At 42.6% G+C, this 21,182-nt stretch overlaps 2 protein-coding genes across 2 annotated transcripts; both read right to left on the reverse strand.

The window, feature by feature from the left end:
* Positions 1 to 2,358: 2,358 nt before the first annotated feature.
* On the reverse strand, positions 2,359 to 13,742 carry LOC106612828 (phosphorylase b kinase gamma catalytic chain, skeletal muscle/heart isoform). Its single transcript, XM_014214355.3, has 10 exons — positions 13,600 to 13,742; positions 12,323 to 12,465; positions 8,689 to 8,867; positions 6,316 to 6,370; positions 6,027 to 6,092; positions 5,599 to 5,762; positions 4,729 to 4,819; positions 3,584 to 3,737; positions 2,995 to 3,120; positions 2,359 to 2,707 (listed from the first exon to the last, which is right to left on the reverse strand). Exons 2-10 carry the CDS (start codon positions 12,403 to 12,405, stop codon positions 2,441 to 2,443), a joined length of 1,185 nt encoding a protein of 394 aa, XP_014069830.1. The 5' UTR covers positions 12,406 to 12,465; positions 13,600 to 13,742; the 3' UTR covers positions 2,359 to 2,440.
* A 427-nt stretch (positions 13,743 to 14,169) lies between these two features.
* LOC106612830 (coiled-coil-helix-coiled-coil-helix domain-containing protein 2) lies at positions 14,170 to 18,528 on the reverse strand. Its single transcript, XM_014214357.3, has 4 exons — positions 18,321 to 18,528; positions 17,537 to 17,795; positions 17,104 to 17,329; positions 14,170 to 14,962 (listed from the first exon to the last, which is right to left on the reverse strand). Exons 1-4 carry the CDS (start codon positions 18,368 to 18,370, stop codon positions 14,952 to 14,954), a joined length of 546 nt encoding a protein of 181 aa, XP_014069832.1. The 5' UTR covers positions 18,371 to 18,528; the 3' UTR covers positions 14,170 to 14,951.
* Positions 18,529 to 21,182: the final 2,654 nt, after the last annotated feature.

A 21,182-nucleotide genomic window follows, 5' to 3' on the forward strand; every position in this document is an offset into this window, starting at 1 on the left:
GTATATTGAGTCTTGTGAGTTATACATTTGCACCATTTAGGATACATCAATCCGGTTCAGATTTGTAATAAATAAAATTAATCAAAACATTAGCATACAATTTAAGTGTTCTCACACTCTCCCTTAAAACAGTTCGCAGTATAACCCACAATGTACAGTACCAGTCAAAAGTTTGCACACCTACCTATTCAAGGGTTTCTTTATTTTTACTATTTTCTACATTATAGAATAGTGAAGACCATCAAAACTATGAAATAACGTAAACAAATCAATATATTTTCCATTTGAGATTCTTCAAAGTAGCCACGCTTTGCCTTGACAGCGTTGACACTCTCAACCAGCTTCATGAGGTAGTTACCTGGAATGTAATTCAATTAACAGGTGTGCCTTGTTAAGTTAATTGATGAAATGTCTTTATGCATTGGAGCCAATCAGTTGTGTTCTGACAAGGTAGGGGGGTAAACAGAAGTTGGTCTTTTACCAAATAGGGCAAAGTCCATATGTCAAGAACAGCTCAAATAAGCAACATTCCATCATTACTTTAAGACATGGTCAGTCAATCTGAAATTTCTTCAAGTGCAGTTGCAAAAACCATTAGGCGCTATGATGAAACTGGCTCTCATGAGGACCGCCACAGGAAAGGAAGATCCAGAGGATACATTTATTAGTTAACTGCACCTCAAATAAATGCTTCAGAGTTCAAGTAACAGACAACTGTTTAGAGGAGACTGCATGAATCAGGCCTTCATGGTTGAATTGCTGCAGAAAAACCCACTAAAGGACACCAATAAGAAGAGACTTACTTGGGCCATGAAACACGACCGGTGGAAATCTGTCGAGTCCAAATTTGAGATTTTTGGTTCCAACCGCCCTGTCTTTGTGAGAGACAGTAGGTGAACGGATGATCTCCATGTGTGGTTCCCAGCATGGAGGTGTTGTGATGGTGCTTTTCTGGTTACACAGATTTATTTAGAATTCAAGGCACACTTAACCAGCATTTTGCCATCCCATCTGGTTTACGCTTAGTGGGACTATCATTTGTTTTTCAACAGGACAATGACCCAACACCTCCAGGCTGTGTTTGGTGCTATTTGAGCAAGGAGAGTGCTGCATCAGATCACCCAACCTCAACCCAATTGAGGTGGTTTGGGATGAGTTGGACCGCAGTGTGAAGGAAAAGCAGCCAACAAGTGCTCAGCATTTGTGGGAACTTTAAGAGTGTTGGAAAAGCATTCCTCATGAAGCTGGTTGAGAGAATGCAACTCTGACAAAGGGTAGCTATTTAACACTTTTTTTGGTTACTACATGATTCCATGTGTTATTTCATAGTTTTGATGTAGAACAATAGTTAAGACAATGTAGAAAATAATAAAAATAGAAACCCTTGAATGATTAGGTGTCAAAATAAAAAGTCTTAGTGCATGCCAATTCACGTATGCAGGGTTCATTGCACATACTGAGCGAAGGGAAGAAAATCACTAGCTACATAGTACTAAGAAGCTTCACAAGCAGAGCAATGCATAGTCTTTTACATAACACTGTATGCATATGGAATTTTTGTGCTGAGTTGAAATGACCTTTTAACCATAATGTAATACTTCACATCTAGGAATAATTCAGGGTGCAATATTTCAGAACACAGAAATCTATATAATAGAATGGACACCATTCTTTATCAATGCAGTGTCACTGGCTTTGAGGTCCAGAGTTGAGTTAATGGTATAAGCTCTAGATAAGTGATTGATATTTCACTGTGGATGTCGTCTAGCTATTTGTTCCGTTCTGTACTAAACCAATATTCCTCAGTGCAGGTCTTGGAGGGTATAGTTATAGGACATTTCCCACGTCTTCGTTATAATCAATCCATCGTTTAAAACTGTGGTTCTCAAACCTCCTCTGGGACGCCCAGACGTTTAACAATTTTGTTGTAGCTCTAAACTAGCTCACCTGATTCACCTATATAAGGCATTGACGATTAGTGACAAATTGAATCAGGTGTGCAAGCTCTGGAATTGATCAAATATATGTAACGCCTTAGAGTCCCAGAGGAGAGGTTTAAGAACCACTGGTTTTAAAGACATACCAGTCAAGCAACAAATAGCTGCAATCCATTGGCATGGATTTTCAGCCCCCCCCCCAATACAAAGAACAATATATATCTCATCTCTAAAGTGTCCCACCCAAAGTTTTTTTTGTTATTGCGTCACGCCCATGCTTCAATCAGCCCAATTAAATCCTGAGCTGACCCCAACGACATACCAGCCCAATTTTGTTCTTTCTCCTGATGTGTGCAGCTGTACAGTCCTCCCACATATTTAAATTTAAAACCATTGATTTAAAAACGATAGAGAATTGGGACAGATTGAATGCTTATGTAAAGTCACACCTCCCTCCTCTCAGGACCTGGGCTGAGAAACAAACAGCAGCAGCATCATCGTGATTACCAGGAGTGCATGGAGGAGTCCTCGGGCTCTGCTGCTATGGACAGCAGGATGGCCTTGGGAGTGTTCTCAAACAGGGCGGCTCTGTTCTGGGTCTGGCCCTTCTTGACCCAGTGGCCGTAGATCTTGAAGGCACAGGCGTCGATCAGCTTGCGGATGGGCTTGATGGCGTACGGGTCGTTCTTGATCACCTCCTTGGTGATAGGCTTTGCGCGGCGGTAATTACAGTAGATGCGCATCACGGCCAGCACTGTCATACAGACGACCTGGTGACAGGACGAAGAGAATGTGTTGGTTCAATGTACATCAGTAGACTGCCTGTTATGATTTATTTTACGTTATGACTCAGCTACTACGGTGTCATATATTGCTCAGTCACTGATCCCAGTCAGTTATGGTATCTACTGCCATCGATCCCAGTCAGTTCCGATATTGAGATTCAGAAAAACTAATTTTCCATGAGGATTTCTGAATTCATGAACATAAATCCCCAACCGTGGTGACATCACATGGTCCTCAAATTAGAATATTTGTATAGTGCTGCTGCTCTTACCTTGAACCTCCTCTTGGGGGTGAAGTGTCGTACTTCAGCCACCACATACTGCTGGAAGAAGGGGTGGTTCAGGCAGTCTTGGGCTGTGTAACGCTGATCTGGGTTTACCACCAACATCCTGGAGATCTGAAAACAGGGAAACATGAGGCAACATTAAATGGGCAATCAAGGAACCCCCCCAAAAAATAATAATTCCAACACTTGTTTTGGTAAACAATTTGATGGGGCTGGAGAAATGTTGGCACTCTCAAATTAGGGGGAGGAGGTAGCCGCGAGGTTAGAGAGGCGGGCCGGTAACGGAGGATTGGAACCCCCGAGCTGCCAGAGAGGAAATCTGCAGGGAGTGAGCCGGCAGCCGAAGGTTACTGGCTGCAATATCCCGTATACAACCTCCCGCCGTTCTTCCCTTGAGCAAGGCAATACCCCTTGTGCTCCAGCCTGTGATGTGTGTCAGATTGGGTACTGTGACAGCAAAAAAGAAAGTGTATCTGTGCAAATGGACCAATAAAGTGTATTCATTGACTATCCATGAGGTCAGAAGTATAGTTTTAACTATGTTTTGAAGCTACAGTGTTCATTCCAAACTCACTAGGTCTTTGATAGTGTCGGAGCGGTCGTCCCATTCAGGAGAGGTGAAGTCGTAGTTCCCAGCTAGGATCATACGAAGCATCATCATCTGTTTTCTGTGCCAGAAGGGAGGGGATCCAGCTAGCAGGGTGTACAAGATCACCCCTGAACTCCATCTGGAATCACAATAAATCATCATCAAGATTATAGTGACATTTTTTTTTCTATGACTTTCTTTCACCATATAATATACAGGTGACTGCCAAAATAATGGAAACTAGTAAATGAGGGATACAAAGTACATTGAAAGCAGGTGGTAGAGCATGGTGTTTGCAACGCCAGGGTTGTGGGTTCGATTCCCACGGGGGACCAGTACGGGATTTTTTTTTAATGAAATGTATGCATTCACTACTGTAAGTCGCTCTGGATAAGAGTGTCTGCTAAATGACTAAAATGTAAATGGTTTCTGAGTTAATTAAGCAATTAACATCCCATCATGCCTAGGGCCATGTATAATAATGCTGGGCAAGACATTTTGGCTACCCATCGGATGACAAAGCCCCCATTCACAGGGCACGAGTGGTCACTTGATGGTTTGATTTGCATAAAACGATGTAAACCATATGCCATGGCTGTCTCGGTCACCAGATCTCAACCCAATCCAACACTTATGGGAGATTCTGGAGCAGTGCCTGAGACAATGTTTTCGACCACCATCAACAAAACATCAAATTATGAAATTTCTTGTGGAAGAATGGTGTCGCATCCCTCCAATAGAGTTCCAGACACTTGTATAATCTATGCCAAGGTGCATTGAAGCTGTTCTGGCTCGTGGTGGCCCAACACCCTATTAAGACAATTTATGTTGGTGTTTCCTTTATTTTGGCAGTCACCTGTAGGTACCATGTAAAAACTAGGTACCATGTATTATTAAACTAAATAAATATGGAACAAGCTTAACTAGATCGATACTTTTAGAAAAAAATATTGCACTTCAAAGCTGATTAGCGATAATATTCCAATTATATATCATTTGTATTAAAATAAATTAAGGGCTGGAGCAGTGGGAGGACAGATAAGCTTTATGTACAGTATTTAACCAAGATCTGGTATCCAGTGTGTAGATGGAAAAGTGAATGGGTAGTTGTGTGTAATCTGAGTACTCACATGTCGACTGCAGTCCCATATCCCCTGTGGTTGGGGTCCATGGAGCACTCAATGATCTCAGGAGCCAGGTATCCAGGGGTCCCACACACTTCTGGTGTAGAAAACAGAATGGGGGGCATTGCTAGGTGAATATTAGTAATAATGTATATTCCTATAATTCTGAGTACAATAAATGTATGTAAAAACACATTCAATGTAGCATCAGTCTCAAGCTGATACAGGAAACGCATCCTAGTCTGTTACAGTAATTTACTTTTCTTTGCTCGTATATTATTCAACCTGAACCTATATAGTATTTGTTGACAAACGTATAAGTGCGCAATTGTATTTTTACACAAAATAATGACTGCAGTTCCTAGTGCTGAAGTTCTGTGCATGCAGATAAGTCGCAGCATCGCCCTTTGAAAGGTCAACACACGTTCCTAATGATTGGGGAGCAGCAAATAGCTCAGCTAGTGTCCTGTTGCATCTTAACCTTTGCTTGAGCTAACAACAGGGACAGGAAGGGGAGGGGGTTGTGGAAGAGGACTTAGGGGCATTGACTAGCTAGAAAGAGTTCCTCTGCGTAGCACTGACAGCTAGTGTTCAGACTTAGTGCCACAATGTTCAAAACATGAGGCTTCCTTCCACTGATTGAGCCTCCAGTATGTAGATCTCATTCCCTTCTGCTATAATGCTTCATTCTATGTGGTATGCCAGTATGGACATTGGAACAGAGCCAGCCATATTTGAGATTGGAAATTCCGCTGAGTTTCTACAATGATTTCACAGCTCACTCAGTCAAAATGAGTTTGTGTGGTTACAGTAACTATCTAGATTTGCTTTGCTAGTCGTAGACCCCACATCTGTCAATAGAAACTACTAACTAACCGTTGAGTGTCTGTCCGGGCTCAATCTGCAGGGAGAAGCCAAAGTCAGTGAGCTTGATGTCCATGTTGTCATCCAGCAGGATATTTTCAGGCTTCAGGTCTCTGTGGATGATGTTCTGGTCGTGGAGGAACTTAACCACCTCCAGCAGGGCACGCATGATCTTCCTACAGGGAAATATGGAAATGTTGTCCCTTCTGATCTAAATCTCTCACACTCCCTAAACATGCAAGACTCTTTTCTGTAATTAGCCCCAAATCACTCAAAATCTAAAGCACACACAGCAAATCTCTCAATGTCCCTCAAATGTCTTAATGAACCCCTCAACCCCAAACTGTCTTGTCCTGATATACATTTTCGAGGGGAGAGGATTTGGATCAAACCCAAATGTACACCAATGAATGAATGTTTGGGAGTTAAGAGTTTCTGACCTGGTTTCCTTCTCACTCAGAGTTACTTTTTCTGTAAGGTAGTCAAACAGCTCTCCTCTCTTCATTCTGGGAGAGACACAGATTATAGTGTTATGCATAGATCCTGAGGGCCAGTAAATGTACTCTGAATAATCACTGTAAAAATAATCACTGCATTAAAAATATCACTCTTCCTTGTATCTTAATTGGAAAGTGTTTTTAAAATGTTAAATAAAGATTTATAGGATTCATTTTTAAGAAATTGACAGATTACGTGATTGTAGGATGGAGAGTCTGTCTGGATACTTACAGGTCAAACACCAGGAAGAAGAAGGCTTTGGACTCATAGCAGTCCTTCAGCTGGACTGTGGAGAGATAATAGACCTGTTATGAGGCATGTCTACAACCAGAAGAACAGGTAGCCCAATTCTGATCTTTGTTTCACTAATTGGTCTTTTGACCAGTCAGATCAGCTCTGAAAAAGGTGATTGGTCAAAAGACCAATTAGAGGGTAAAATGATCAGAATTGGGCTGCCTGTGTAAACAGCCATAGAGTTACACAAATGTTCTATTATACATTTGACCTTTTCTAACAAAACAAGTGATGTGCAGTCAATATGGTTATGGAGCAGTAGAGAGCAAAGGCTAAAGTTGTCCAACACTCTAGGATGCATAATGCATAATCAGTTGGTAGAGCATGGTGTTTGCAACGCCAGCATGGTGTGTGCAACGCCAGGGTTGTGGGTTCGATTCCCACGGGGGGCCAGTACAACAACAACAAAAATATGCATGAAATGAAATGTATGCATTCACTACTGTAAGTCGCTCTGGATAAGAGCGTCTGCTAAATGACTAAAATGTAAATGTAAGTTATTGTTAAATAACTTCAGAAATTGAGAGGTCAATGTACTCCACATTAGACAAGATGTGTGAATGTTTTTATAGAGCCCATTTTCCAAACCTAGATTAAGCCTACTCCAGGAATAAACTAGATGGATGTGTTTCTTCCTCAAGCTTTTTCAAGTAGTTTTCTTATATACAGTTGAAGTCGGAAGTTTACGTACACCTTAGCCAAATACATTTAAACTCCGTTTTTCACAATTTCTGACATTTAATCCTAGTAAAAATGCCCTGTTTTAGGTCAGTTAGGATCACCACTTTATTTTAAGAATGTGAAATGTCAGAATAATAGTAGAGAGAATTATTTATTTCAGCACATTCCCAGTGGGTCAGAAGTTTATATACACTGAATTAGTATTTGGTAGCATTGCCTTTAAATTGTTTAACTTGGGTCAAACATTTCAGGTAGCCTTCCACAAGCTTCCCACAATAAGTTGGGTGAATTTTGGCCCATTCCTCCTGACAGAGATGGTGTAACTGAGTCAGGTTTGTAGGCCTCCTTGCTCACACACGCTTTTTCAGGGCTTTGTGATGGCCACTCCAATAACTTGACTTTGTTGTCTTTAAGCCATTTTGCCACAACTTTGGAAGTATGCTTGGGGTCACTGTCCATTTGGAAGACACATTTGCGACCAAGCTTTGACTTCCTGACTGATGTCTTGACATGTTGCTTCAATATATCCACATAATTTTCCTCCCTCATGATGTCATCTATTTTGTGAAGGGCACGAGTCCCTCCTGCGGCAAAGCACCCCCACAACATGATGCTGCCACCCCCGTGCTTCACGGTTGGGCAGGATGTTCTTCTGCTTGCAAGCCTCCCCCTTTTTCCTCCAAACATAACAATGGTCATTATGGCCAAACAGTTCTATTTTTGTTTCATCAGACCAGAGGACATTTCTCCAAAAAGTACGATCTTTGTCCCCATGTGCAGTTGCAAACCATAGTCTGGCTTTTTTTATGCCGGTTTTGGAGCAGTGGCTTCTTCCTTGCTGAGCTGCTTCCTTGCTGTCGATATAGGACTCGTTTTACTGTGGATATAGATACTTTTGTACCGGTTTCCTCCAGCATCTTCTCAAGGTTCTTTGCTGTTGTTCTGGGATTGATTTGCACTTTTCGTACCAAAGTACGTTAATCTCTAGGAGACAGAATGCATATCATTCCTGAGCGGTATGACGGCTGCGTGGTCCCATGGTGTTTGTACTTGCGTACTATTGTTTGTACAGTTGAACATGGTACCTTCAGGTGTTTGGAAATTGCTCCCAAGGATGAATCAGACTTTTGGAGGTCTACAAAAAAAATTCTGATGTCTTGGCTGATTTCTTTAGATTTTCCCATGATGTCAAGCAAAGTGGCACTGAGTTTGAAGTTAGGCCTTGAAATACATCCACAGGTACACCTCTAATTGACTCAAATGATGTCAATTAGCCTATTAGAAGCTTCTAAAGCCATAACATCATTTTCTGGAATTTTCCAAGCTGTTTAAAGGCACAGTCAACTTAGTGTATGTAAACTTCTGACCCACTGGAATTGTGATACAGTGAATTATTAGTGAAATAATCTGTCTGTAAACAATTGTTGGAAAAATTACTTGTGTCATGCACAAAGTAGATGTCCTAACCGATTTGCCAAAACTATAGTTTGTTAACAAGAAATTTGTGGAGTGGTTGAAAAGCGAGTTTTAATGACTCCAACCTAAGTGTATATAAACTTCCGACTTCAACTGTATCTTAAGTCCATTAAAGGGACAATAATGTATGTATTATGGTGTTATTTTGCTTACTGATGTTGTCCATTCCATAGACTTTTTTGAGAATATCAATCTCCTTCACTGTGGCCTCTTTGATCTCCTCGATCTCTGCAGCCGAGATCTTGTCAGAAGGAGTGACGTCGATGATCTTGACTGCATAGTCCTGTTGGGTTTGTTTATGAATACAACGTCGCACCACGCTACTCACCCCCCTGAGGCACAAAGACAGAAAAACAAACGTCAACAAACAGCATCTTATTTAAAAGTAGTAAGTTACATCACACATATTTCACGTTTTGATTTTATTTGTACAGCTGAATACTTAAGTGGAAATGTTCTTATTAGATGTGTTCCAGAACAAAGAAACAATGGCAATGTGTCCCACCAGGGATTTGAACCGACAACCCTCTGATCACCACTCCATTCACTTCATAGGATGTAATCTTAGACACCCAGAACTAAAATCTTGTGTAATTGTGTCAGATAGTAACGATTAAATTCTGGGGGAGCATGGAGGTACTATAATTAGAGGGTAAACGTGTTAGAAAATGTACTAACGAAGCTAGCGAAGTCTCCATCTCTCTAAATGGAAACTCTCAGCCAGTTTCAGGCCAGTCTATGGGCAAAATGTCCCCTCCCCTTCCCAATTTTCCATAATGCGAAATCATGATTTTTCCAAATGATAAGCGACAAATAATCTGCGTACCGGAACCAAGTTTCTCATTAGTCATCGAATTCCAGTCTGTCGACAGATGCTACTACCATTTCTGTTATGTGAATCTGTCCACAAGAGATTATATAGGACGTAATACAAACCTAAGTAAGCCAATACAGGACACAATGTGTATCTAATGCAGAACATTTACTAAAGCGAAAATCTCACAAGGCTGAGACTGATTGTCTATCCCTATCAGATAAAGATATTTAAATATGTGAAGCACAGCTTTATACACTGCTCAAAAAAATAAAGGGAACACTTAAACAACACAATGTAACTCCAAGTCAATCACACTTCTGTGAAATCAAACTGTCCACTTAGGAAGCAAAACTGATTTCCATTAAATTTCACATGCTGTTGTGCAAATGGAATAGACAACAGGTGGAAATTATAGGCAATTAGCAAGACACCCCCAATAAAGGAGTGGTTCTGCAGGTGGTGACCACAGACCACTTCTCAGTTCTTATGCTTCCTGGCTGATGTTTTGGTCACTTTTGAATGCTGGCGGTGCTTTCACTCTAGTGGTAGCATGAGACGGAGTCCACAACCCACACAAGTGGCTCAGGTAGTGCAGCTCATCCAGGATGGCACATCAATGCGAGCTGTGGCAAGAAGGTTTGCTGTGTCTGTCAGCGTAGTGTCCAGAGCATGGAGGCGCTACCAGGAGACAGGCCAGTACATCAGGAGACGTGGAGGAGGCCGTAGGAGGGCAACAACCCAGCAGCAGGACCGCTACCTCCGCCTTTGTGCAAGGAGGAGCAGGAGGAGCACTGCCAGAGCCCTGCAAAATGACCTCCAGCAGGCCACAAATGTGCATGTGTCTGCTCAAATGGTCAGAAACAGACTCCATGAGGGTGGTATGAGGGCCCGACGTCCACAGGGGGGGCTGTGCTTACAGCCCAACACCGTGCAGGACGTTTGGCATTTGCCAGAGAACACCAAGATTGGCAAATTCGCCACTAGCGCCCTGTGCTCTTCACAGATGAAAGCAGGTTCACACTGAGCACATGTGACAGACGTGACAGAGTCTGGAGACGCCGTGGAGAACGTTCTGCTGCCTGCAACATCCTCTAGCATGACCGGTTTGGCGGTGGGTCAGTCATGGTGTGGGGTGGAATTTCTTTGGGGGGCCGCACAGCCTTCCATGTGCTCGCCAGAGGTAGCCTGACTGCCATTAGGTACCGAGATGAGATCCTCAGACCCCTTGTGAGACCATATGCTGGTGCGGTTGCAAGACAATGCTAGACCTCATGTGGCTGGAGTGTCAGCAGTTCCTGCAAGAGGAAGGCATTGATGCTATGGACTGGCCCGCCCGTTCCCCAGACCGGAATCCAGTTGAGCACATCTGGGACATCATGTCTCGCTCCATCCACCAACGCCACGTTGCACCACAGACTGTCCAGGAGTTGGCGGATGCTTTAGTCCAGGTCTGGGAGGAGATCCCTCAGGAGACCATCCGCCACCTCATCAGGAGCATGCCCAGGCGTTGTAGGGAGGTCATACAGGCACGTGGAGGCCACACACACTACTGAGCCTCATTTTGACTTGTTTTAAGGACATTACATCAAAGTTGGATCAGCCTGTAGTGTGGTTTTCCACTTTAATTTTGAGTGTGACTCCAAATCCAGACCTCCATGGGTTGATAAATTGGATTTCCATTGATTATTTTTGTGTGATTTTGTTGTCAGCACATTCAACTATGTAAAGAAAAAAGTTTTTAATAAGATTATTTCATTCATTCAGATCTAGGATGTGTTATTTTAGTGTTACCTTTCTTTTTTTGAGCAGTGTATATTAAGGCAGCCTCAAAAACATGTTCGTCCTTACCATTTTCTTTTTGAGAACCCTCTCTGAATGTGGGCCTACACTCCATATAATGACATAAAGCTGCATCAGGCCACAAAAGCAAGTACATGCTCCTCAGTACATTGAAATGCAGTTGTTCTCTCCAAAAGCGTGTTGTCTCTCTCCACGTGTGCAGGAAACTGACACGATAATACAGGGGATGTGTGTGTTATGCAATACTATACGGTGCGCTGTTTGTGTGACATGTCAGAGCCCATTGGCCCAATCGGAACAGTGGTATAGTGCGTCAGGGGGTGTGTCCACTTCAAAACAACACTCTCCAGGGACATAGCGTGCACATACAATAGCTAGGTTGGAGTACTGTACTGTACATACTATAATACATTATCTTGTGGTGGGATCTTGATTTGAGGTTTATCATCAAGGTTCTTAAAGGCAAATGGTTAGCTTGTGCTGACATGTGTAGAATGGCTCGGTTAGTTGGAGTATGATGTTGGCAACACCAGAGTTGTGGTGGGTCTTATTCCCATGTGGCCCACATACTGCATTTTGTTTTTTATGTACAAAAAACGACAAAGAATTGTTACATTTCTGTGAATTGTTGTGTGAATCCGAGTGGGATGACATAATGACTCTACTAGCTGACCAATGACTGGTAGTGTTCAGTGCCAAACCTTTTGTCCTAAAACACGTTCAAATGAACACTGCCCGGCTCAACAATGCATAGTTTAGTTACGTAATGGCATACTGCTCGACTAACAAACTGCACACAGTGACACAAAGGATGTCCCTGATGACAGGGTTTACTAGTGAGTTCACAGAAACCAAACTCCCTTCCATAACCAGTCTAGACTGAGGTGAGGTTGGTGTGTGTGTTTAGAGTTGGATTGGTTCTTTAGTTTAGAGTCTCATTTCTGTGGAGATAATTTATGTTCTAGTCTGGTCCCAGATAATATGGTCAGTGTGATGCATTGCCAAACATTGTTGAGTTGACATGCAAGTTTGTTACAGGTATACAACACAAACCGATCTTTGGCCAGGCTATTTCTATGCAGTGAATGAATAGAAAATGGGTTCATGCTATTTTTACCTCATGCGAAGTTCATGTCAATAATCCCATATGACATACAAATGATACCATACCTTCCCAGGATCTCCTTGGGGTCATATTTGCCATAGAACTCCTGAGCTCCCACCCAATCCGGCATCTCATCCTCTTTGGTCATGTTTTCGTGACTGGTTATCTAAGGCTACTAGACTACTGTACTGATGCTGCTGCCCACAAGCTGAAGAAGAGAAAGAAAAAAAAACCCACAGCAGGTAATATACAGGGCAAACTCACTTTCTCATTGAACTGAGCTGCATTTGTGAAGTTGATTGCCCTTTTAACGAAACATGTAATAGATTTAATTTATCACAGTGAAATGTATAACATTAAGTAAAAATTAAATTCCCCAAAAATAATTCCATTCTAAACTCCTCTAACAGCAATATAAGTAAGCACATTAAGAGACAATTGATGTAGGTTTTTGGTGACAGTAGCCCAATTGTTTTGAAAACAATGGTTGTATAAAATAAAAACACACAATAGGCACAGGAGGCATGTGCAAACGGCAAATGGACCCTTTAATGGTAGGGGCTGGATATATGTCTAATAAACATTAGCTAGGTTGGAGACACGGGATAGAGATGCAGATTCCATGTTGAACTGGTGTAAATGCTGTCTATGTAATGACATTTCGAAGCTGCCCGCAGGTAGCCATGACCAGAGGGAAAGAACGTGTGACAGACTATAATAGACATATCTATGCTATTTCACACTAGGTAATTCATAAACCCACGACAATATAAAAAATAAACATTGATTTAGTCTAAGCGTTATGCCGCGTTCACGTGCTTGTCGGAACTAGGATACTGGTAATGTTCGACTAGCTAACTGGTTGTAGTTATACACGTGCCGCTTCAACCAGTTTGCAAGTCGGACATTTCTGAATTTCTTAGTTCCGACTAGCACGTGAATTAAATCGGCATTATATAATGATTACATTTTAGTTAAAAGTATTACAAAACAGTGTCCAATATATTCTAGAAATATTATTTTTAATAGATTATATCGACTAATAATAAATGTAACCATTACTAGATATAATTCATCCGTTATCATCATGATGCAAGCGAGCGTTGCATTTTGTGGGATACACGACGAGACACTATTATTCCGTTATAAGTGAGCATTGTCAGCTTTTGTCACACGTTGATACAAATTAGGCTAACCGATTGAATATCAAGTCATTTTGGAGAAGAAACAAATCTATCAGCCATAATTGCTGTCGTACATTTCGCTCCTATCAATATTTGCCCTTTTAAATAGCAATCTTGTCAAATTGAACAAACACGAAATTCTTACGATCAACACTTACCGTATCAATCAATGCGTGTTTAGTCCTTACAAATCCGTTAAAATCCATCATCCAAACACTTAATGGGATAGAATTTAACGAACAAACGGCTCACTAACGATATCAACACATCTGGTCAGTCTTGGTGGACTGTGCTAACAGGAAAAGGGCAAATGCTAATGTCAGATGCCAAAAATAAATCCGTGCTAGTTGAAGAGCACAAGCAACCTACGCGTGTACACATATCTTCTTCATATTCGTGAAATAACACACGGCTTAACATTCTCACCTGTGACAGTACCCCCACTTCAAAACGATTCCTCTCCGCTAGATCACTCCAGGGATACCCCCCTTCAATTTGCATGCAATAGATAATCAGTCTCGTATAAAACTGGGCATAACAGGTGGCACATAAATAGGACGTACTGTAGTAGTAAACCTTCAATAAAAGAAACGGCATAAAAATAACTGCATGTTCTTCTTGCTGTAGTCTAGTGTTACTTAGACAAATGTTCCACAATGATGATCCAATTTATGTAATCTGTGTCACATTATCACGGCATGCAAGAGAGACATCAGGGATAGGAGAAGGTGATTCAGAAGAGTCTTTAATGTAAATAGCTTTATTAGATCCTATGCTTGTTACAAGCAAATTGCGACTGTACTACCCTAATCCAGATATGATGGAAATGGGTGGACCAAGGGAATATCTACCAACAATGAAGTTTACATTGTGATCTATGAGGGAGTTAGCCTGGCATTCGAACGGATTTCAAACACTACTTTCAGTCGGATTTAACCAGGCTATGAGGGAATATTACTGTTAAAATACATCAGGTAGATTTACAACTAATCTTGTCCCCAGCCGGCTGAGACTAGGGACCAGGTTAATTTACAACATGGGTGTATTCATTACGCCGATTCTGTAGCAAAACATTGTCGGTTACAAAACGTTTTGCAACCAAAAGCGTTTACTCCCAACGGAAAACGTTGTGCAACGAAAACACGTTTCTATTGGATAAATTCAGGTAGGTCCCTCCCCGTTACATTCCGTTTCCTCTGGTTGGTCCTTAAAAAGGTAAACCGTTTCCGTTGCAATACGCAATGAATACACCCCATGTTTAAGAATTAAAGACAATCAAACTGTAGTTCATTTTTTTTGCATGTTTTCATTTGAAATATGACTATTATTACAAGCTTCACAGCATCAACCTGAGGAAAATGTTTTTAATTGTCCATATATGATGATTAACAGTTATTTGATCAAGTGCCAAAACAAAGCCAAGTCTATCGAGTGTTTGTAAATTACTTCTTTAATAGTATTGTGTGTATGTTGAGTGTGTACGTTCAGCGTTGCTGGGTTTGTTTGTCTCTCAGGACATCCCTGTGGAGAGAAAAAAAAAATTACATTAGGGAAATTGTACATATTTTGTCATTTTTATTGATAGATGGAGATAGAGGACTCCAGGGGCAATGCATTGCAGCAGCACTACCCTTAGATCAACATTAGAGAAAACATTTTGTGAACTTTTTTTAACCAGCAACTCCCTCACGGGGAATGGAGGACAGTCCTTACTCACAGTGAAATCAAATGTGTGAGAGCCTGGCATGAGAGCTCCTACACATTTCATGATTTAACGTCCCATAGTTCTGCATCACCCTATAGCCGCTCAGTGTATTGCATACATTTGTGGTTAAAGATCTTGGGGGCCAAGATTATTAAGTGGGACCTTGTAACTATTATGAGGACATACATTAAAGTGGGCCTAGCGACAGTTTGAGTGGCGTTCAACAAATGAGCTCATTTGACTCAAGTCAGTCTTAATTGAATGAATACCTGACACCTACAGAACACTATCGAGGAACCAGACTAAAGAACATTTGCTGCCATAAAACCTTATAAACTCAGCAAAAAAATAAACGTCCTCACTGTCAACTGCGTTTATTTTCAGCACACTTAACATGTGTAAATATTTGTATGAACATAAGATTCAGACAAACTGAACAAGTTCCACAGACATGTGACTAACAGAAATTTTATAATTTGTCCCTGAACAAAGGGGGTGGGGGGGTCAAAATCAAAAGTAACATTAAGTACTGCAGCGCATCTCCTCCTCATGGACTGCACCAGATTTGCCAGTTCTTGCTGTGAGATGTTACCCCACTCTTCCACCAAGACACCTGCAAGTTCCCTGACATTTCTGGGGGGAATGGCCCTAGCCCTCACCATCCGATCCAACAGGTCCCAGACGTGCTCAATGGGATTGAGATCCGGGCTCTTCGCTGGCCATGGCAGAACACTGACATTCCTGTCTTGCAGGAAATCACGCACAGAACGAGCAGTATGGCTGGTGGCGTTGTCATGCTGGAGGGTCATGTCAGGATGAGCCTGCAGGAAGGGTACCGCATGAGGGAGGAGGATGTTTTCCCTGTAACGCACAGCATTGAGATTGCCTGCAATGACAACAAGCTCAGTCCGATGATGCTGTGACACACCACCCCAGACCATGACGGACCCTCCACCTCGATCCCACTCCAGAGTACAGGCGTCGGTGTAACGCTCATTCCTTCGACAATAAACGCAAATCTGACCATCACCCCTGAGACAAAACCGCGACTCGTCAGTGAAGAGCACTTTTTGCAAGTCCTGTCTGGTCCAGCGATGGTGGGTTTGTGCCCATAGCCGACATTGTTGCCAGTGATGTCTGGTGAGGACCTGCCTTACAACAGGCCTACAAGCCCTCAGTCCAGCCTCTCTCAGCCTATTGCAGACAGTCTGAGCACTGATGGAGGGATTGTGCGTTCCTGGTGTAACTTGAGCAGTTGTTGTTGCCATCCTGTACCTGTCCCGCAGGTGTGATGTACCCATCCTGTGCAGGTGTTGTTACACGTGGTCTGCCACTGCGAGGACGATCAACTGTCCGTCCTGTCTCCCTGTATTGCCGTCTTAGGCGTCTCACAGTACAGACATTTCAATTTATTGCCCTGGCCACATCTGCAGTCCTCATGCCTCCTTGTAGCATGCCTAAGGCACGTTCACGCAGATGAGCAGGGACCCTGGGCATCTTTATTTTGGTGTTTTTCAGAGTCCGTAGAAAGGCCTCTTTAGTGGTTTTAATAACTGTGACCTTAATTGCCTACTGTCTGTAAGCTGTTCCACAGGTGCATGTTCATTAATTGTTTATGGTTCATTGAGCAAGTATGGGAAACATTGTTTAAACCCTTTACAATGAAGATCTGTGAAGTTATTTGGAATTTTACCAATTATCTTTGAAAGACAGGGTCCTGAAAAAGGGACGTTTCTTTTTTTGCTGAGTTTATTAATCCTATTCCAAAAGGTGACAGTGACACCAGGTAATGCAAGGGATAGGCAACAAGTCAACTGATCAAATCTAATGAATGCATATAAGAGTCATGATACAACATCACTATTTAAAACTTTCAGGGATACATAAAAGCACCCTCTTTTTCACAAATATGTCCAGTAACAGCTAAGATTGTATTAACACACACTTTTAGACTCACCATTTGAGAACTTGCACTGCTTGAGCACCTCGCTGAAGCCCTCACAGAGTTTCAGGTCGCTCTGGGTCTGAGCACACTCAATAAACTGCTTGAGCTCGTATGAGCAGGATCCCTGCTGTGGTGCAGGCTCCTGCTGGAACATGGACTGGGGCTGCTGCTGATACTGGGCTGGCTGGTACATGGGAGGTGGCTGTTGGTACTGCTGCTGGTACTGCTGGGGCTGCTCCTGAGAAACATAAAGCATTTGAGGTTAGTGATGATGTTATTCTTAACTATTTAGATGCTCTTTAAGGCCTGGCATGGGTATAATCCTAAATGGCTTATCCTCTCTCTGACTCACTCATACTCATCACTACTAACTAGGCTACATGACACAAAGCCACTTCAATCCCATGGCCCTGTCACTCACTGTGACTAAGCAGTGATCACCTACCTGGTAGGTGACATCAGGCTTGGCAGCCTCTTGGCTTCCTCCGCCCCCACCCATTCCTCCAGTCATTGCGTGGCCGATCATGTGCCCTGCGGCTGAGCCAACAGCTACCCCAGCGGCTGTGGTGGCCATCTGCGCAAACATGCCTGGCTGCCGGGGGGCGACAGCGGCTGGGGCAGCCATGGCGGACGGAGGGGCATGGGCAGGCGCGTAGGATGGAGGGGGTGCAGCCCTGGCCATGGGGGGTGGTGGTGGAGCCATCCTGGTTTTTAAGAGAGAGTGCTGTCATTAGATGAGCAATCAAGTGACAACACTCAATCATGTGTCACTGAAGAACTTGAATTAGGTTCATGAACAGCATCAACCTCAGTAAGTTATTCTGGGCCAATTCAGTAACATAGATCAAAGTCAATTAGGGTAGTGTAAACATTAGCCTACCAGATATTTATTCAGTACATTTAGTTACTTTAGATATCTTATTATTATCAGTTTCACCTAACGTCACCAGCAGTGTCTAGCAAGCTAGCTAGTAGTTGTGCTAGCTGCCTCGCTAGCTAGCCCAAAATACCATATTTATAGCTAACTAGCTACTATATTTGTTATCTGGCTAAAGTTAGCTGATTATCATAACACTTTTGAAATACAGACACCACATGAAATATAGACTAGGGAAACTATGCAAGCCTAGCGAGCAAGTAAAATCAGGCAACTAGCGTTAGTTAATTTAGCATCAAGTTAGCTAGCTGGCAATGTATTGTTAATGTCATGACTTTGTAAATTTTCATACCGGGCTGGAGGGGCCATCCTTGACGTCCGGCTTCTGCTTCCTCTTGGCATTTTTGATGAAGCTAGCTAGCTAGTCAAATATAACAGGAAAAGTCCTTCGTATTTGAAGAAAGCAACTCAGTACAGTAGCTAATGTGTCTGTGTCTAATCGACCTTCGTAGGAATAAAAAGGACTGCTGTTCCGGAAGTTTCTACGTGTCACGTCAAATTTGGTCGTGTAACTTCCGGTGAGAAGACGACTTGTTTTGAATCTTTTGTAATCTGTTGTAATATGTAGCCTTTTATAATCATGACTCTGTGTCAAAAAAACGTTACGGTATGTAAAGATAGCACATGACGCTAGGTATCCTCTGATATATATGTTGTGGTTTTAGCATATTACGTTTTCGAGTGCTGAAAAAAATCTAATCTCCAGTGCCCAGTGAAGTTCTGGAAATGCAGTTTTTCTATCTTTCCACTAGATGTTGCCCTTGGACTTTTAACTTCAGTTTATGCAAGTGTGAAACTTTTTGGTGGGGAGTTAACAACGCATTTGTATTTTCAATGTCAAAAACTTGAAATGGAAGAAGTATTATTATTATTAGTATTAGCATATTCATTTATTTATTCTAGCCTACATAGGCCAATATTTGTTTTTAAGTCCTAATGGTGGTGGAAGAGTTGGTGGTGGAGCAACCTGGACTCAGGTGTAGACAAAATGTAAATCTGAGCTACGCAAACTAGTATGATATGTTACGTTTCTTATGGTATATTAATTAGTGGATGTTCATCATCCATTTTGTATGATATGTTATGAATTCCAGTTTGTGTGATATGTTAAGAATTGCAATTGGTACAATATACACTGCTCAAAAAAATAAAGGGAACACTTAAACAACACAATGTAACTCCAAGTCAATCACACTTCTGTGAAATCAAACTGTCCACTTAGGAAGCAACACTGATTGACAATACATTTCACATGCTGTTGTGCAAATGGAATAGACAACAGGTGGAAATTATAGGCAATAAGCAAGACACCCCCCAATAAAGGAGTGGTTCAGCAGGTGGTGACAACAGACCACTTCTCAGTTCCTATGCTTCCTGGCTGATGTTTTGGTCACTTTTGAATGCTGGCGGTGCTTTCACTCTAGTGGTAGCATGAGACGTTGTCTACAACCCACACAAGTGGCTCAGGTAGTGCAGCTCATCCAGGATGGCACATCAATGCGAGCTGTGGCAAGAAGGTTTGCTGTGTCTGTCAGCGTAGTGTCCAGAGCATGGAGGCGCTACCAGGAGACAGGCCAGTACATCAGGAGACGTGGAGGAGGCCGTAGGAGGGCAACAACCCAGCAGCAGGACCGCTACCTCCGCCTTTGAGCAAGGAGGAGCACTGCCAGAGCCCTGCAAAATGACCTCCAGCAGGCCACAAATGCGCATGTGTCTGCTCAAACGGTCAGAAACAGACTCCATGAGGGTGGTATGAGGGCCCGACGTCCACAGGTGGGGGTTGTGCTTACAGCCTAACACCGTGCAGGACGTTTGGCATTTGCCAGAGAACACCAAGATTGGCAAATTCGCCACTGGCGCCCTGTGCTCTTCGCAGATGAAAGCAGGTTCACACTGAGCACGTGACAGACGTGACAGAGTCTGGAGACGCCGTGGAGAACGTTCTGCTGCCTGCAACATCCTCCAGCATGACCGGTTTGGCGGTGGGTCAGTCATGGTGTGGGGTGGCATTTCTTTGGGGGGCCGCACAGCCCTCCATGTGCTCGCCAGAGGTAGCCTGACTGCCATTAGGTACCGAGATGAGATCCTCAGACCCCTTCTGAGACCATATGATGGTGCGGTTGGCCCTGGGTTCCTCCTAATGCAAGACAATGCTAGACCTCATGTGGCTGGAGTGCGTCAGCAGTTCCTGCAAGAGGAAGGCATTGATGCTATGGACTGGCCGCCCGTTCCCCAGACCTGAATCCAATTGAGCACATCTGGGACATCATGTCTCGCTCCATCCACCAACGCCACGTTGCACCACAGACTGTCCAGGAGTTGGCGGATGCTTTAGTCCAGGTCTGGGAGGAGATCCCTCAGGAGACCATCTGCCACCTCATCAGGAGCATGCCCAGGCGTTGTAGGGAGGTCATACAGGCACGTGGAGGCCACACTCACTACTGAGCCTCATTTTGACTTGTTTTAAGGACATTACATCAAAGTTGGATCAGCCTGTAGTGTGGTTTTCCACTTTAATTTTGAGTGTGACTCCAAATCCAGACCTCCATGGGTTGATAAATTGGATTTCCATTGATTATTTTTGTGTGATTTTGTTGTCAGCACATTCAACTATGTAAAGAAGAAAGTATTTAATAAGATTATTTCTTTCATTCAGATCTAGGATGTGCTGTTTAAGTGTTCCCTTTATTTTTTTTGAGCAGTGTATTACTAATTTGGGAAACGTATGATATGTTACGAATTTCAATTTGTTGTGGCTAGGTGGCTAACGCTAACTTTAGCTAGGCTAGGGGTTAATATTAGGAGGTTAAAGTTGCTAAAATACGAAAGTTGTCCATGATGAGATTAGAACACACAACCATTTACTATGTCACATCTAGTGTATTAGACCAGGCTGGAGTTGACTGTGTAATTAGTTTAACATTTGAAATGGGAATGTTTACAGATGTTTTTTATGCTTATGTTTAACTGAGGTTATCAGGTAGGCTATTGGTAGGAAGTGAGTAATTGGTTCCACAATTACATTTCTATAATGTATTGATCTAGACCAGGGCTCTCCAACCCTGTCCTGGAGAGCTACCTTCCTGATGGTTTTCACTCCAATCCTAATCTAGCTCCCCTGATTCTAATAATTAGCTGGTTGCATCAGGTTAGT

Source organism: Salmo salar, chromosome 09 (genome assembly GCF_965601325.2).
Source record: "Salmo salar chromosome 09, fSalSal1, whole genome shotgun sequence".
Taxonomy (NCBI): domain Eukaryota; kingdom Metazoa; phylum Chordata; class Actinopteri; order Salmoniformes; family Salmonidae; genus Salmo; species Salmo salar.